Source organism: Oncorhynchus mykiss, chromosome 10 (genome assembly GCF_013265735.2).
Source record: "Oncorhynchus mykiss isolate Arlee chromosome 10, USDA_OmykA_1.1, whole genome shotgun sequence".
Lineage (NCBI taxonomy): Eukaryota > Metazoa > Chordata > Actinopteri > Salmoniformes > Salmonidae > Oncorhynchus > Oncorhynchus mykiss.
In genome coordinates, this window is record NC_048574.1 from 58,241,996 (window position 1) to 58,257,638 (window position 15,643).

General features: G+C 44.1%; 1 protein-coding gene across 1 annotated transcript in view; it reads left to right on the forward strand.

The window, feature by feature from the left end:
• The window catches only part of LOC110533157 (double C2-like domain-containing protein beta), a 52,650-nt gene that overhangs the window by 22,016 nt on the left and 14,991 nt on the right, over positions 1–15,643 (forward strand). The window contains exons 6-8 of the mRNA XM_036933461.1: positions 3,748–3,874; positions 4,080–4,136; positions 4,530–4,654. Coding sequence (XP_036789356.1) covers positions 3,748–3,874; positions 4,080–4,136; positions 4,530–4,654 — 309 coding nt within the window. The remainder of the gene's footprint in view (positions 1–3,747; positions 3,875–4,079; positions 4,137–4,529; positions 4,655–15,643) is intronic.

The following is a 15,643-nucleotide window of genomic DNA, read 5'->3' on the forward strand; positions in this document are numbered from 1 at the left end:
CATAGCGGTGTAGGGAAAGTATGTCGACTCTGTGTGACAAAATCACGGCTACCGTCAACACCTTGCCATAGCCCAGACAAGACCGACAGAGTGCCAGTCTGATGGCAGAACTTTTCCACCTCTCTGTCTCTCGACGGTAGAACTTCAAAGATACAAACCTCAGAGTTACGGACCGACCAGTCAACTGAACAGTCAAAATCAAACCAGTCCAGTACACATATCAAATGAAGAATAAAAATGAACTTTATGGTGTCTGGCTAAATGATTCGAAAACACATGTAACTACGCAATAAACATTTTCTATAACGCTTTGATGCACCGTGAATTTCAAAGTTACAGACATTTCAGTTCAGACCTCCATCGAACATGTTCGTATCACGGAGGTCCTACTGTATCTCTCTACACTGAGTAGGCAAAACATTGCTTTTTCATGACATAGACTTACCAGGTGAATCCGGGTGACAGCTATGATCCCATATTGATGTTACATGTTAAATTCCACTTCAAATCAGTGTAGATGAAGGGGAAGAGACAGGTTAAAGAAGGATGTTTAAGCCTTAAGACAATTGAGACATGTATTGTGCCATGATGACTGGGCAAGACAAAACATTTAAGTGCTGTTGAACGGAGTTTGGTAGCAGGTGCCGGGCGCACCGGTTTGTGTCAAGAACTGCAGCGCTGCTGGGGTTTTCACGCTCAAGAATGGCCCACCACCCAAAGGACATCCAGCCAACTTGACACAACTGTGGGAAGCTTGAGAGTCAACATCGGCCAGAATCCCTGTGGAACAATTTCGACACCTTGTAGAGTCTATGCCCTGACGAATTGAGGTTGTTCTGAGGGTAAGGGAAGGAGGGGGTCCAACTCAATATTAGGAAGGTGTTCCTAATGTTTGGTATACTTAGTGTATCTCTACCTGTCTCTCTCCACTGCTTCTTCACGACTGCTGAGGTGCAATGCAGACATACCACCATCATGTCATATAGAATGACACATACAATGGTTACTGATCCGTGATCAAATGCATGTTACTGTGACCCTGCTGTATATCTGCATCCCATATGGCACCCTATTCCCTATATGGTGCACTACTTTTGAGCAGAGCCCTATGCATTATATAAGTTGTAGGGTGCCATTTGGGATGCAGTGCATGCCTCACACTGATTATGATGTAGAGAACACGGTTGGGGTGAAATTGTGGGAGTATCATGAAGAGCCTTCTGGTCCTGACTCGCACACGCGCACACACACGCACGGCAGGTATGACTAACATGCTGGAACCAACAGGAACCACTGTCACAGGGGGGATAAAAAGAGAGCGAGAGAGAGAGAGAGCGCAATTACCCAGGCGACAGCCCAGAGGGATATGCAGGAAGGTGAGAGAACATCTGAGAGCAGTAGAGTAGTAGTGGTTGAAAGAGTAAACACGACCAGCCTTGTGAAATGACTAGCATGCCGCAGTTGTCATAGTTACATGAGAAAAAACTCAAGGCCATTCTCAGTTCTTAATAAAACATCTCAAGTGCACTATAGAGGCACAAATGTACTCTCAAATGTTGTTTTTTTTTGCAGACCATATTTCTTCAACTCAAGATTTGCTTAATGACGGCTTATTCTACTCCTCACTTCAAAACTAAGGTTCCGATCAGAGCTGTTCCGCAACACACAGAGACATGTCTATCTGTCTGTCTGCTGCAGTGGCGGTCAGTGCCGTTTATGATGAGGGAGGACAATTGTTTTTTCATGAGCATGGCCTTATTTCTATTACAGCATAATGGATGGCTGTCATTCACAGGTCAATGTGACAGCAATAGGTTTAGACTGATACGTGATACTCACATTTTTCCTATACCCATCATGGGGTTGTTATAACCTAGCCTATGAATGAATGTTTACAACGTAGATGTTGAGGTGACAGACAGTGACACATGGACAGACATCAACACATTCAATACAGCCCTGATCACGTGTAAACACAGTTCACTTTCATAGCAGCCACGTTGTATTCCTTCTCTCATCTATGCACTCTCCTCCTCTCACCTTTTCCCTTCGTTTGTGGACTTCAATGCACAACACATCAACAGGGGGGTACCAGTACCCAGTCAATGTGCGGGGGCACATAGATAAACAGCGAGTAACAGCAACCACCTGGGGGGTGGCACTTCAGGAAGTCCAGGATCCAGTTGCAGAGGGAGGTGTTCAGTCCCAGGGTCCTTAGCTTAGTGATGAGCTTCGTGGGCACTGTGGTGCTGAACGCTGAGCTGTAGTTAATGAACAGCATTCTCAAATAGGTGTTCCTTTTGTCCAGGTGGGAAAGGGCAGTGTGAAGTGCGACAGAAATTGCATCATCTGTGGATCTGTTGGGGCAGTATTCGAATTGGAGTGGGTCTAGGGCATCTGGGAGGATGCTGTTGATGTGAGCCATGACCAGCCTTTCAAAGCACTTCATGGCTACTGATGTGAGTGCTACGGGACGGTAAATCATTTACGCAGGTTACCTTCGCTTCCTTGGGCACAGGGACTGTTATGGTGGTCTGCTTGAAACATGTAGGTAATACTCGGTTGAAAATGTCAGTGAATACACTTGCTAGTTGGTCTGCGCATGCTTTGAGTACATGTCCTGGTAATCCATCTGGCCCCACGGCTTTGTGAATGTTGACCTGTTAAAGGTCTTGCTCACATCGGCTACCGAAAGCGTTATCACAGTCATCCAGAACAGCTGGTGCTCTCGTGCATGCTTCAGTGTTGCTTGCTTCAAAGCGAGCATAGGAGGTATTTAGCTCGTCTGGTAGGCTCGGTGCACTGTGCAGCTTGCATCTGGGGTTCCCTTTGTAGTCCATAATAGTCTTCAAGCCCTGCCACATCCGATGAGCATCAGAGCCGGTGTAGTAGGATTCAATCTTAATCCTGTATTGACGCTTTGTTTGTTTGATGGTTCGTCTGAGGGCATGTCAGGATTTCTTATAAGCGTCCATATTAGTGTTCCGCTCCTTGAAACCGACAGCTTTAGCCTTTAGCTCGATGTGAATGTTGCCTGTAATCAATGGCTTCTGGTTGGGATTTGAACGTAAGGTCACTGTGGGGACGATGTCGTCGATGCACTTGTTGATGAAGCCGATGACTGAGGTGGTATACTCCTCAATACCAATTGTTGTGTCCCGGAACATATTCCAGTCTATGCTAGCAAAACAATCCTGTAGCGTAGCATCCGTGTCATCTGACCACGTCCATATTGAGCGACTCACTGGTACTTCCTTCTTTAGTTTTTGCATGTAAGCAGCAAACAGGAGGATAGACTTATGGTCGGATTTTCCAAATGGAGGGTGGGGGAGAGCTTTGTATGCATCTCTGTGTGTGGAGTAAAGGTGGTCACTAGGAGAGCCGCTTCTGGATGAGCGTTTTGTTGTTTGCTTATGGCCTTATTGGTTGAGTGCGGTCTTGGTGCCAGCATTGGTCTGTGGTGGTAAGTAGACAGCTATGAATAATATAGATGAGAACTCTCTTGTTAGAGAAGCACCTGATTTTAATAGCCTTTGCATCCCTCACTTACTCAGGTATTTCCATTATTTTGGCAGTTACTTGTAGATCAGTGGGGTTTCTATCTGCAGCTTAGAGTCCCCACTGCTAGCTCTTGAGAGGATATGTTTCTATTGCTCACTATTCTATTGCTCTGTCTGTCTGTCTGTCTGTCTGTCTGTCTGTCTGTCTGTCTGTCTGTCTGTCTGTCTGATTCCTGTCTGTGTGTAGGCTGTGTGTGTGCGACATGGACAGGCTCGGTCGTAACGAGTTTATCGGAGAGGTCCGTGTTGCCTTGAAGAAACTGAGCAAGGGCGAGAGCAAAAGATTCAAAATGGGTCTGGAGAGAATCACACAGGTATGTAGTGTGTGTGTGTGCATGCGAGAGAGAGAAAGAGAGAGTGTGTGCGTATGCATGTGTGTTTTTGTGTGTGTGTGAATGAGTGAGTGAGTGAGTGAGTGTGTGTGTGTGTGCACATGTGCGTGTGTATGCGTCAGTTCGCCAATGGACTCTCATGATTTATAAACTGTGTATTGAATTCAATCTCCCTTCTCACACTCAGAACAAAGACATCAACAAAGAAACCGTGGAGCAAGGAACACCTGTGGCTGAGGAAGAGGTAAGAAGATCACCATCATTGTCATAAATAGTAGAGATTGTCATATAGATATAGTATTGGCCGTAGCAGGAGTAGTAACATTAGTTGTGCTACTACTATTACAGTAGTAATGGTGCCACTATGATAGTAGTAGTACTAATCCCACTGTTAGTGACAGTCCTGTCACTGATTTCCCAACATGCAATTCATCTTATTATTCTAATTCATTTTGTAACTTTTTTGTTCCATGAATTTTAAGTTACCCTCTGTAGTATGTTTTTACTGCCTGTTTTACATGTGTTGGTCTTAATTCATGAACAGTCAGTCCATTGACATACATTAAGGGAACTATCAATGCAGTTTAGTTAAAATTTGTAGTGGTGTCATGGCTAACTGTGTGTCCCCCTCCCCCAGCGTGGTCGTATCCTGGTGTCGCTGTGCTACAGTCCAGAAAAGAGCTGTCTACTGGTTGGCATCGTACGCTGTGCCCACCTCGCTGCTATGGACTCCAATGGGTACTCTGACCCCTTTGTCAAGATGTAAGTCTTGACCTGCACGCGCACACACACACACACACACACACACACACACACACACACACACACACACACACACACACACACACACACACACACACACACACACACACACACACACACACACAAAGGACGGAATGAAGATGGGTTGATGGATGGAACGAATGGAGGAACGAATGGAGGAGAGGTTGTTGTGGTTGTCCCTTGTCATTTCACATTACTTGTTGTTATACATTAGTAGGTCCTGTGGTGTTCTGTTGCTAGATGCCAGTCAGCAGTCCTCCCTGTTGTGCCGGCTGGCACATATAGGGCAGCAACAAAGGCTCTCTAGCGTTGCTGCAAAAAAAGGAAGTGGAAGAGGGAGAAAGTAAGGAACTTGTTATGTCGGCCCTACATTAAAGACCAAAATTAGTTAAAGAAAATTGTAATAACTAAAAAAAGTATATCAGTTTCATTTAAGGACCAAAAATGTACAGCCTTGCCATATAGATTGCAAAAATAGTTTCCATAAATAGTATAATAATAGTTTCCATAAAACAGATTCAAAACTTTTAGTATTTCAATTTAAATTATTAAACAAAATTCTTGCAACCAATAGAATGTTATATATAGTATATACAGTGGGGCAAAAAAAATAGTTAGTCAGCCACCAATTGTGCAAGTTCTCCCACTTAAAAAGATGAGAGAGGCCTGTAATTTTCATCATAGGTACACTTCAACTATGACAGACAAAATGAAAAAAAAATTCCAGAGAATCACATTGTAGGATTTTTTATGAATTTATTTGCAAATTATGGTGGAAAATAAGTATTTGGTCAATAACAAAAGTTTATCTCAATACTTTGTTATATACCCTTTGTTGGCAATGACAGAGGTCAAACGTTTTCTGTAAGTCTTCATAAGGTTTTCACACACTGTTGCTGGTATTTTGGCCCATTCCTCCATGCAGATCTCCTCTAGAGCAGTGATGTTTTGGGGCTGTTGCTGGGCAACACAGACTTTCAACTCCCTCCAAAGATTTTCTATGGGGTTGAGATCTGGAGACTGGCTAGGCCACTCCAGGACCTTGAAATGCTTCTTACGAAGCCACTCCTTCGTTGCCCAGGCAGTGTGTGAGTGGGATCCTTGTCATGCTGAAAGAACCAGCCACGTTTCATCTTCAATGCCCTTGCTGATGGAAGGAGGTTTTCACTCAAAATCTCACAATACATGGCCCCATTCATTCTTTCCTTTACACGGATCAGTCGTCCTGGTCCCTTTGCAGAAAAACAGCCCCAAAGCATGATGTTTCCACCCCCATGCTTCACAGTAGGTATGGTGTTCTTTGGATGCAACTCAGCATTCTTTGTCCTCCAAACACGACGAGTTGAGTTTTTACCAAAAAGTTATATTTTGGTTTCATCTGACCATATGACATTCTCCCAATCTTCTTCTGGATCATTCAAATGCTCTCTATCAAACTTCAGACAGGCCTGGACATGTACTGGCTTAAGCAGGGGGACACGTCTTGCACTGCAGGATTTGAGTCCCTGGCGGCGTAGTGTGTTACTGATGGTAGGCTTTGTTACTTTGGTCCCAGCTCTCTGCAGGTCATTCACTAGGTCCCCCCGTGTGGTTCTGGGATTTTGCTCACCGTTCTTGTGATCATTTTGATCCCACGGGGTGAGATCTTGCGTGGGAGATTATCAGTGGTCTTGTATGTCTTCCATTTCCTAATAATTGCTCCCACAGTTGATTTCTTCAAACCAAGCTGCTTACCTATTGCAGATTCAGTCTTCCCAGCCTGGTGCAGGTCTACAATTTTGTTTCTAGTGTCCTTTGACAGCTCTTCGGTCTTGGCCTTAGTGGAGTTTGGAGTGTGACTGTTTGAGGTTGTGGACAGGTGTCTTTTATACTGATAACAAGTTCAAACAGGTGCCATTAATACAGGTAACGAGTGGAGGGCAGAGGAGCCTCTTAAAGAAGAAGTTACAGGTCTGTGAGAGCCAGAAATATTGCTTGTTTGTAGGTGACCAAATACTTATTTTCCACCAAATAAATTCATAAAAAATCCTACAATGTGATTTTCTGGATTGTTATTTCTCATTTTGTCTGTCATTGTTGAAGTGTACCTATGATGAAAATTACAGGCCTCTCTCATCTTTTTAAGTGGGAGAACTTGCACAATTGATGGCTGACTAAATACTGTATATTTATAGGGGATTGGAAATGATGCATACAATTACATTGATGGAAGCTAAAAATCTATCTGTAATAATAAAGCTGATCTACCTTTTTTTTATTATAAGGCTCATTATTAGATTAAGGGAAAGGCCGTAAGCTTACTTACTTACTGACTTTATTGTCCCCATGGGGAAATTTTGTTGCAGTGTCATGTAAATACAAAACAAAATTGACAATACAACTTTCATAACAGTTACATACCAATAAAACATTTTTTATTTTTTTTAAAGACTAGCCTGCTGGCCTCGATAGGAACATTAGCCCGAGCTATTTAGGAGGGATATCACACCTGGCACAAATGACTGTCGAGTTCACTCTTTCCTGCTGAGGGTGAGCTAGCTTGAAATCTCACCAGTGATGCTATTGAATTGGATATTTTTCTATAGCTCAACTGGTTTCTATGTTGTCAGGTGTGTTGATGAGGTAGAGGACCCTGGTTCAAACCCAGTCAGAGGCAGCGCTATATGCTAAGCTAGCACACTGATGCTGGTTATATCTATTGTAGCGACTACATATATCACACTGACAGTCTCTACCACAACCTTGTTATAGTGCATGAGTCATGACACATTGAAAGCTTATTTTTGCTCCACACAAATTGATAGGGAGACTGACTGGCATAAATAAAGACATGTAACATGAATAAATAATCAACTGCTATTCCTCTCTAGAGTCTAAACCGTCACTAGTCAAAGTTTCCCAATCTGGTCGTACAATACCCACTGGACTGCATATTTTCTCTTCTAGTTTGTGAAAATAGCACACCTGATTCAACTAATCAGACACTCGTCAAGCCTTTGATTAAAATGTGCAGTCGTGAAAGGTTTCCCAGGAGCACATTGGGAATCACTGTGCTGGCATTATGTAAGCTAGCAGGATCGTTGTTATTCATATGACAACCTGCACTGCACATATACTGTCGGCATCATGTCTTGACAGAGCATTCAGGCTGAGCCGGAGTCCCAAGTGGCACCATATTTCCTATGGGCCCTTGTCAAAGGTAGCGCACTCTAGGGAATAGGGATGTCATTTGGGACGCATCCTCGGTGTAAACAGATAATCATTATTGGTACACTTCACACCTGAATACGAAAATCCCCAACAGTCATTAGATTCAGTTTCCACTCCTACATGGTTTCAGCAAAAAAACTGCCTTTTGTCTATTTGCTTGTGGTGTTGATTTTGAGAAGATGGGGCTCTAAAGGGCATAATCTGTAACTTTTGATTGAAACAGAGTGGTATATCTACTCAGGATTTTATAAAGTGTCTCTGCTGCGAGTTGAGAACCAACCAAATCAGATTCCCTCCCTCTCGCTAAGGTTGCTTCATCATCCCCTTCATTTGAGGTAGATGACTGATTGAATATTTGAATTAAATGTTTTTTTTGGGTGTGTTAAAGTCATGGGGGGGGGGCACACCAAAACCACACCAAAGACGTCATTCACGATAAGTAATCAAATAAAGACAGCACTTCTAAAAGCCTATTTCACACCATAGCCAGCTGAATTTGCAAGATAACTTTTCTTTCATTTAGATTTTGGCACAAATGTAAATGTGGCAAAAACTCGCCCATGGATTGATGTTTGTCTCAATGAAGAGTTTGGCGTTCGTCTATCCCACGTGCAGTTACAAGCCTGCTGGCAGCAAGGCAGATGAGCAATACCCACCGTCGTGGTACGGATGAAGCCTGAGCTGGAATGTGAAGCTAACTGAAGCTGGCTAGCTTTTTTGTATAATCACTGCGTCGTAGTATGCCCTTCTGATTCGTAGTATAGGGCTCTGGGGTTCCCCCTGCACTTGTTGGTAAACTGTGGTGAGGACGGGTGGGACTTGAATGTAAAGTATGTTGGGAATTCCCATGTTCAGGGGTCAAATGTATAAATCCAAGATGAGATTGGAACAACGGTACGAAGAATAAGAAATGTATAATCAATCAAATGTATTTCTAAAGCCCATCAGCAGATGTCACAAAGTGATTATACAAAAACCCAGCCTAAAATCCCAAACAGCAAGCAGTGCAGATATAGGAGCAAATTGGCTAGGAAAGACAGGAACATAGGAAGAAACCTAGAGAGGAACCAGGCTCTGAGGGGTGGCCAGTACATGGCCATTAAGGCCAGATTGTTCTTCAAGATGTTCAAAAGGTTCATAGATGACCAGCAGGGTCAAATAATAATCCGTGGTTGTAGAGGGTGCAACAGGTCATTACCTCAGGAGTAAATATCAGTTGGTTTTTCATAGCCAAGCATTCAGAGGTTGAGAGAGAGAGAGAGCGGTTGAGAGAGAGGGAGAGAGAGGGGGAAAGAGGTTGAGAGAGATGTTGAGAGAGGTGCATTGGAGCGATATAGATATGTTGAATGCATCACCAATCCACATATGAGAGACTGAGTTTATGGAATCACACAATATCTGTGACTGTATCTCGGAAGTCAGCGGGCCTAAAGGATGGAGAGATGGTGTTAGTCGAGAGGAAAATAGGTTTATAAATGACGACACATATCCTCATTCTCATTCATGGCTCCCTCGTATACATTCCTCTCCCATCCCTTTTGAGATTCACTTTCTTTGGCATACACTTCCTGTTATTTAGTAGCCTATGTCTGAGCTGCGTTGGAGACGCTCTTCTTTCACAGTCTCAAATCTCTGACATTCACCACCTGCTGTTTAGTTAGTAGCCTATTATGTCTGAGCTGTGAGAGAGAGAGAGAGAGAGAGAGAGAGAGAGAGAGAGAGAGAGAGAGAGAGAGAGAGAGAGAGAGAGAGAGAGAGAGAGAGAGAGAGAGAGAGAGAGAGAGAGAGAGAGAGAGAGAGAGAGAGAGAGAGAGAGAGAGAGAGAGAGAGAGAGAGAGAGAGAGAGAGAGAGAGAGAGAGAGAGAGAGAGAGAGAGGTGCATTGGAGTGATATAGATATGTTGAATGCATCACCAGTCCACATATGAGAGATTGAGTTTATGGAATGACACAATATCTGTGACTGTATCTCGGAAGTCAGCGGGCCTAAAGGATGGAGAGATGGTGTTAGTCGAGAGGAAAATAGGTTTATAAATGACGACACATATCCTCATTCTCATTCATGGCTCCCTCGTATACATTCCTCTCCCATCCCTTTTGAGATTCACTTTCTTTGGCATACACTTCCTGTTATTTAGTAGCCTATGTCTGAGCTGCGTTGGAGACGCTCTTCTTTCACAGTCTCAAATCTCTGACATTCACCACCTGCTGTTTAGTTAGTAGCCTATTATGTCTGAGCTGTGAGAGAGAGAGAGAGAGAGAGAGAGAGAGAGAGAGAGAGAGAGAGAGAGAGAGAGAGAGAGAGAGAGAGAGAGAGAGAGAGAGAGAGAGAGAGAGAGAGAGAGAGAGAGAGAGAGAGAGAGAGAGAGAGAGAGAGAGAGAGAGAGAGAGAGAGAGAGAGAGAGAGAGAGAGAGAGAGAGAGAGAGAGAGAGAGAGAGAGAGGTGCATTGGAGTGATATAGATATGTTGAATGCATCACCAGTCCACATATGAGAGATTGAGTTTATGGAATGACACAATATCTGTGACTGTATCTCGGAAGTCAGCGGGCCTAAAGGATGGAGAGATGGTGTTAGTCGAGAGGAAAATAGGTTTATAAATGACGACACATATCCTCATTCTCATTCATGGCTCCCTCATATACATTCCTCCCCCATCCCTTTTGAGATGCAGGGAAATATGTAGGAAGTAGGACCTCAATCTAAACCCCGAAAGATGAAGAGAAGAGGTTAGTCAATGGGACAAAGAGGTCTATCGCTAACTACATATAGTCTCATTCACGACTCCCTGAAACTCATGCCACTCCTCCAACTTCCCCATTGAAATTATTGAGCTGTGAAGCCAACTTCTTCCAGTCAAGGCTAGATTCAGATAAAGAAACGGAGCAGGGAGGCTGTAAGCAGACCCGTGACAGACAGAGCGAGCTGCTTTTCGTGATTTGTTTTCTCTCCCTTTCCTCGTTTTTTTCTCCACTTTTTGCTGTTCATTGATTTGTTCCTGCTCTTTTGAGCCGGAGCTGGGTGTCTTATCTGCCTCTATTTTGATGTATGGCGCAATAGAGTTCTGGAGCCAAGAGATAGTTTTTATCTCATTTTCCTTTTTATTTGATCTTTAATCTCTTTTTACATTTTTTTTACAAATCCTTGACATGCAGTATCTGTTGTTTATTATGTCAGAACTCTCTCATTTTACAGTCACAAATCTTATTTTAGGCACTCTATGATTTAAGAGTTTCTCACATTTTGCTGTCTTTGACGTGCAGTTTAGTATCTGTGTTACGTTCGATGCACTCTCTTATTTTACAGTCACAAATCAAATTGTTTGTTTACGACACCCACTCCATGTGAGTAAGTAGGATTCTGTCTGAGTTGCGTTTCAAGTCTCTTTTCTCTTCTAGTTTCTCATGTCTGTCTTTGAAACGCCTTGCCGTCTGAGCTGCGTTGGAGACGCTCTTCTTTCACAGTCTCAAATCTCTGACATTCAACACCTGCTGTTTAGTTAGTAGCCTATTATGTCTGAGCTGTGTTCGAGACGCCGTCTCTCTTCTGGTACTGTGGGGAGTTGTCCTGAGTGTTTGAAGTGTGTTCAGTCAAGCTGGCCGGTAGAATCAGAAGCAGCGGAGTGTTGCAACAGCGGCTGCTGTTATCGTTGTATTGCCTCAGAGCGAGGTGTTCTGTTGATCCTATTTTGGCGAGTTCCGTCGCACTCGTCTCTGTTCTTTTGTTGTTCCTCAAAGAGAGTAAATATTTGCCTGTACTGTTTGTGATGGTGGTTTAAATGTATACTCGAACCTAAGTATGTAGGGTAAGACTCAAAACCGAGTGGAGTTGCAGCTGAAATGTAAGGTTAACACAGGAGGGGAAAGGCGCAGCTCTCGCTCAAGTAAAGAAAATATGTTTTTAGGTTAAAAGCATTTCATCATCATTTTCCCCTCATGGCAATGTGTAACTTTTAGTTAGAAGTGCTGCCCCTGCACTTGCAAACTGTTACCCTGACTAGTTGGCTATGTTTGAGAGCATCAATCTAGATATGACTGATTTACGAATTACAGTAGTTATTTAGGAGGCAAAAGTGATTTGTAGATCAGTCAGTCTGCTCAGGGAGTCAGTGATCAGCAACTGAGCAGAATTGATGCTCTGAAACAACCAAGCAGTGCATCCCAAATGGCACCCTATTCCCTAAACAGTGCACTACTTTTCACCGGGGCCCATATGGCTCGGGACAAAAGTAGTGCTTTAGGGAATAGAATGCTATTTGGGATGCTGCCTGGGTGAATCTCGCCTGTCAGACGTATTCTCACTGTCTGTGGGAGAGTAACTACGGTGAGCGTGGATGCCTCTTTCTCAGTGTGTGTGTCACTGAACCTACTTTTATGGAAGCTATGAAGTTAAGATCCGCTTATGCCCCCAACATCCCAGAATGCATTGCTTCGGTCAGTATGACACACCTGCACAGCAGTAGTTGTCTGGAGTGTATCAATTAAATGTATTTATAAAGCCCTTTTTACATCAGCCGATGTCAGAAAGGTCTACAGAGAAACCCAGCCTAAAACCCAAACAGCAAGCAATGCAGATGTAGAAGCACGGTGGCTAGGGGAAACTCCCTAGAAAAGGTAGGAACCTAGGAAGAAACCTAGAGGAAGCAGGCTCCGAGGGGTGGCCAGTCCTCTTCTGGCTGTGCTGGGTGGAGATTAAAATAATGTATCTTTATTTAACTAGAATAGTCAGTTAAGAACAAATTCTTATTTACAATGAAGGCCTATACCGGCCAAAACCGGACGACGCTGGGCCAATTGTGCGCGATGCCCTATGGGACTCCCAATCATGGCCGGTTGTGATACAGCCTAGATTCAAACCAGGGTGCCTGCAGTGATGCCTCTAGCACTGAGATGCAGTGCCTTAGACCACTGCGCCACTCGGGAGCCCTTTAATAACAGTACATGGCCAAGATGTTCAAACATTCATAGAAGACCAGCATGGTCAAACAATAATAATCACAGTGGTTGTTGAGGACGCAACAGGTCAGCACCTCAGGAGTGAATGTCAGTTGGCTTCTCATAGCCGAGCGTTCAAAGTTCGAGACAGCAGGTCCGGGACATGGTAGCATGTCCGGTGAACAGGTCAGTGTTCCATAGCCACAGGCAGAACAATTGAAACTGGAGCAGCAGCACGAGCAGGTGGACTGGGAACAGAAAGGAGTCATCTGGCCAGGTAGTCTTGAGGCATGGTCCCAGGGCTCAGGTCCTCCGGGAGGGGAGGGAGAGAGAATTAGAGGGAGCATACTTAAATTCACACAGGACACAGGGTAAGACAGGAGAAATACTCCAGATATAACAGACTGACCCTCGTCCCCCGACAAACTATTGCAGCATAAATACTGGAGGCTGAGACAGGAGGGGTCGGGAGACTCTATGGCCCCGTCCAACGATATCCCCGGACAGGGCCAACCAGGCAGTATACAACCCCACCCACTTTGCCAAGGCACAGCCCCCACACCCCTTGAGGGATATCTTCAAACCACCAACTACCCTGAGACAAGGCTGAGTATAGCCCCCGAAGATCTCCCCCACGAGACAAACCCGAGAGGGGTGTCAACCCGTACAGGAAGATCACGTCAGTGACTCAACCCACTCAAGTGACACACCCCTCCTGGGGACAGCATGGAAGAGCACCAGTAAGCCAGTGACTCAGCCACCGTAATAGGGTTAGAGGCAGAGAATCCCAGTGGAGAGAGGGGAACTGGCCAGGCAGAGACAGCAAAGGCGGTTCGTCGCTCAGGTGCCTTTCCATTGACCTTCACACCCCTGGGCCAGACTACACTCAATCATAGGACCTACTGGAGAAATTATTCTTCAATGAAGACTTAAAGGTTGAGACCGAGTCTGCGTCTCTCACATGGATTGGCAGACCATTCCATAAAAATGGAGCTGTATAGCAGAAAACCCTGCCTCCAGCTGTTTGCTTAGAAATTCTAGAGAGAGTAAGGAGGCCTGCGTCTTGTGACCGTAGCGTATGTGTAGGTATGTACGGCAGGACCAAATCAGAGAGATCGGTTGGAGCAAGCCCATATAACGCTTTGTAGGTTTGCAGTAAAACCTTGAAATCAGCCCTAGCCTTAACAGGAAGCCAGTGTAGAGAGGCTAGCACTGGACTAATGTGATCCAATTGTTTGGAGTCAAGATTTTAGCAGTCGTGTTTAGCACTAACTGAAGTTTATTTAGTGCTTTATCCGGGTAGCCGGAAAGTAGAGCATTGCAGTAGTCTAATCTAGAAGTGACAAAAGCATGGATTAACTTTTCTGCACCATTTTTGGACAGAAAGTTCCTGATTTTGCAACGTTTCTACGATGGAAAACAGCTGTCCTTGAAACTGTCTTGATATGTTCGTCAAAAGAGAGATCAGGGTCCAGAGTAACGCCGAGGTCCTTCACGGTTTTATTTGGGACGACTGTACAACCATCAATATTAAATTGTCAGATCCAACAGAAGATCTTTGTTTCTTGGGACCTAGAACTAGCATCTCTGTTATGTCCGAGTTTAAAAGCATAACATTTGCCACCATCCACTTCCTTATGTCTGAAACAGGCTTCAGGGAGGGAAATTTTGGGGCTTCAACATGTTGCATCGAAATGTACAGCTTTGTATCATTTGCATAGCAGTGAAAGTTAACATTATGTTTCCTGAATGACATCACCAAGAGTGAAAACAATAATGGTCCTAAAACGGAACCTTGAGGAACACTGAAACTCACAGTTGATTTGTCAGAGGACAAACCATCCACAGAGACAATCTGATATATTTTCAACAGATAAGATCTAAACCAGACCACAACTTGTCCATGTAGACCAGTTTAGGTTTCCAATCTCTCCAAAACAATGTGGTGATCGATGGTGTCAAAAGCAGCACTAAGGTCTAGGAGCACAAAGGACAGATGCAGAGCCTTGGTCTGACGCCATTAAAAGGTAATTTGCCACCTTCACAAGTGCAGTCTCAGCGCTATGATGGGGTCTAAATCCTGACTGAAGCGTTTTGTATACATTGCCGTACATACCTACACGTACGCTACGGTCACAAGATGTATACATTGTCTTCAGGAAGGTAGTGAGTTGCTGCTCTCAAAATTTGAGAGAAATGAATTTGAATTTGGCGCTCTGCAATTCAGCGGATGTTGACGAAAATGATCCGGCTAAAGGGATCGGTGCGCCAAGATCGGCCCCCTTTTTTTTTCTTCAATATTTGCCTAAAATGACATACCTCAGTCTAACTGCCTGTAGCAAGGATATGCATATGCTTGCTACCATTTGAAAGGAAACACTTTGAAGTTTGTGGAAATGTGAAAGGAATATAGGATAATATAACACATTAGATCTGGTAAAAGATGATACAAAGAAAAAAGTATTTAATAGTAAACTATTTAATGAGGATTTATTAACAAAGTCAATTAATCAGGCTTAAGCCATGTTTCAGTCAGGCCAATCACATCAAGATTACGAACCGCGATTACTTAATTGACTACAACTGCCTAGCAAGTGAGGGATCTAACATTAAGTAGCCCTATTTTGAGATGTTAGAGATCACAATCTTTCAATAATGACAGGGATGGAGGAGGAACACAGCCATGTTTAGTTTTTCCCAACCTAGATCGAGGCACGGACTCGGTCTAATGGGGATAGCTGAGCTGACTACACTGACTGTGCTAGTGGCCGACTCCACTAAGCTGGTCGGCTGGCCAACAGCCTGCACCCTATCTCAGTGTGGAG